The following is a 2362-nucleotide window of genomic DNA, read 5'->3' as shown; positions in this document are numbered from 1 at the left end:
TTGCCTTGCCTTGCCTTGCCTAAAAGCTACAGCAGACAAATTTATTTTCATGGGAATATTTCCGTAAATGTAATGGACAACATTAATATGACTCTTTTGTTCCCCATATTACTTTAGCTGCACAATAAATGTTGCCTTTCTGAATAATAATCTCAAACTGCCTGATTGTTTTGGCTCAACACAGCGTACCAGTTTAATCTAAGCACACTTTCTACACTAACTCCAGTGTGGATAACCAGAGCAGAAGATGACGGACTCTGCTGACCATCAGAAACTCATTAACCCTCAGCTTTTATAAATCAGTTTATTATTAACCATTGAGGCTGATGTTTTTTTCTTTGTCCCGTCCCCTGACGTCTCCTCAGGTATAGTGGAGGTGCTGATGTGCCGACACCAAGCGAGAAACGCTCTCGGTCACGTCTTTGTGTCACAGGTGAGCAGAGCTGTTGACATCACACGTATACAAACACTCGCACTCCAAGTGCAGACCTGGACTCCTGTTTGTGTGCAGATGAGGGAGCTGGTGTCCACTCTGTCCAGTGACTCAGCAGTTCGTGTGGTGATCTTTAGGAGTTTAGTACCAGGGGTCTTCTGTGCAGGTAGAGGCTCAGCTCTGCATAATAGCTCCCAGTAAGTCTCTGTGTTTAACCAGTAATAATGTGTTTGCACAGGTGCAGACCTGAAGGAACGAGCTCTGATGAACAACTCCCAGTCTGATCTGTTTGTGCACGGCCTGCGCTCCCTTATGACTCAGATAGGTAGCAGAGAACCCGTATTTGGTGTTGGATATTTTCTTAGTGGCGTTGTAAACCCTCTCCTTTTTCTTACTGCCTGGCAGCATCATTACCCACCCCCACCATCGCAGCGATGGACGGCGTCGCCCTCGGAGGCGGACTGGAGCTCGCCTTGGCCTGCGACCTGCGCACCGCCTGTGAGTGACCTCACCTGTCAAAGCTGAGCTGGAAAAGGCCCGTCTCAGTTCTGTCAGGTGATGCTAATTCAGCTGGAATGGGGATGTCATGTTCTCCTTTTGCAGCTGTCAGTAATCCAGTCATGTGAGGTCAGCTGCTGAGTTTAAACGGGGAGACTGAGGACAGGAACTTCCACTTTCAGTCTTAGTGTTCCACTGACAGTTCCCAGATTGCATCGGCGTTGCTCGGCGCAGCGCTACTCACTGTGGGTGTTGGTATTTCCCAGATGTCAGAGTGGATATATACTCCAAGAAATGAGTAATCTCTGTCCAACTTAACATAATTTGTGATAAAAAACACTAAACGAAACCTGAATGTAGTTTTATTTGGGGAGGGACTTTGTTACAGACCAACACAAATTATGAATCAGGAAAAACAGTTATTTGTGCTTTTATGACTTTTTTTTTTTTAATGAATAAAATCCAGTGCGCTTTAATGGTCATTTAATATTACATAATTATTCATACATTTCTTGTTAAATGTTAGGGTAATGCCTTAGAGGGTGTTACAGATTACAAATTAACAAGCTGCATTAAAGGAGGAAAACATGATAAAATTTAGAACAGATTGTAGATCACAAAAATCTGAAAGTCACGATTAGATTCAAACCTACTGATGCTTTTAATGCCTCTAAAATGATTGGCTGGGAAAAGAGAATGTTAATTGGAGGAGCTGCTGAGTACGGAAGAGGATTAGGGCTTTTTTCAGTTTAGTATGGGAAAAAAGTCATAATTCTGAGAAAAAATTCAGAATTCTGACTTTAATCTCAGAATTCTGACTGAATTTTGACAATAAAAAAGTCAGAATTCTGTGAAAAAAGTCAGAATTCTGAGATTAAAGTCAGAATTCTGAGAAAGAAAGTCAGAATTCTGACTTTTTTCCCATGTTAAACTGAAATAAAATTAAAAAATCAGTTAACTTTTTTTTTTTTCAGTGGCCCTAATCCTCTTCCTTAGCTGAGAGACCTATCAAATGAATTTGTTTTTATCTGAAATGTTTTCCTAATAAAGTCAAAAGCGTTAAGCTATATTATAGTTAAGTCTGAAAACACTGAATGCTGGCCCATTTCAAAGTTATTAATGATGCACTGATATACCTTAAAGGTATTTATGAAACAAGAAGTCTTTAGCGTGGAAGGAAATTTGGAAAAATTATTCAAAACACGAATTTAAATGCATATAAATTAGGAAAAAAACTTTACAGAGGCTGGACATAAGGATGAGGTTATCTTGGGGAAAAAATTAATTCAGTAACTTTAGGATATAGGAGGAATTTAACATGTCGGCTAAATAAGTCATGATTATTCAGACGTTTAAAGTTTGTGTTCTTGAATTGTGACGTTCATCTGAAATAGTCTCCCGTTTTAATGTAACTAACTAATGCTCAATGAT

At 39.8% G+C, this 2362-nt stretch overlaps 1 protein-coding gene across 1 annotated transcript in view; it reads left to right on the top strand.

Annotated features, from left to right (window-relative positions):
* The window catches only part of echdc2 (enoyl-CoA hydratase domain containing 2), an 11960-nt gene that overhangs the window by 3149 nt on the left and 6449 nt on the right, over window positions 1-2362 (top strand). The window contains exons 2-5 of the mRNA XM_015392976.1: window positions 366-433; window positions 512-599; window positions 672-758; window positions 839-931. Coding sequence (XP_015248462.1) covers window positions 366-433; window positions 512-599; window positions 672-758; window positions 839-931 — 336 coding nt within the window. The remainder of the gene's footprint in view (window positions 1-365; window positions 434-511; window positions 600-671; window positions 759-838; window positions 932-2362) is intronic.

The sequence above is a fragment of the Cyprinodon variegatus genome, unplaced genomic scaffold, assembly GCF_000732505.1.
Source record: "Cyprinodon variegatus isolate N-32 unplaced genomic scaffold, C_variegatus-1.0 Scaffold618, whole genome shotgun sequence".
NCBI classification, from domain to species: domain Eukaryota; kingdom Metazoa; phylum Chordata; class Actinopteri; order Cyprinodontiformes; family Cyprinodontidae; genus Cyprinodon; species Cyprinodon variegatus.
The sequence above is the reverse complement of the archived record's forward strand: the minus strand, read 5'-3'. Positions and strand labels throughout refer to the sequence as shown.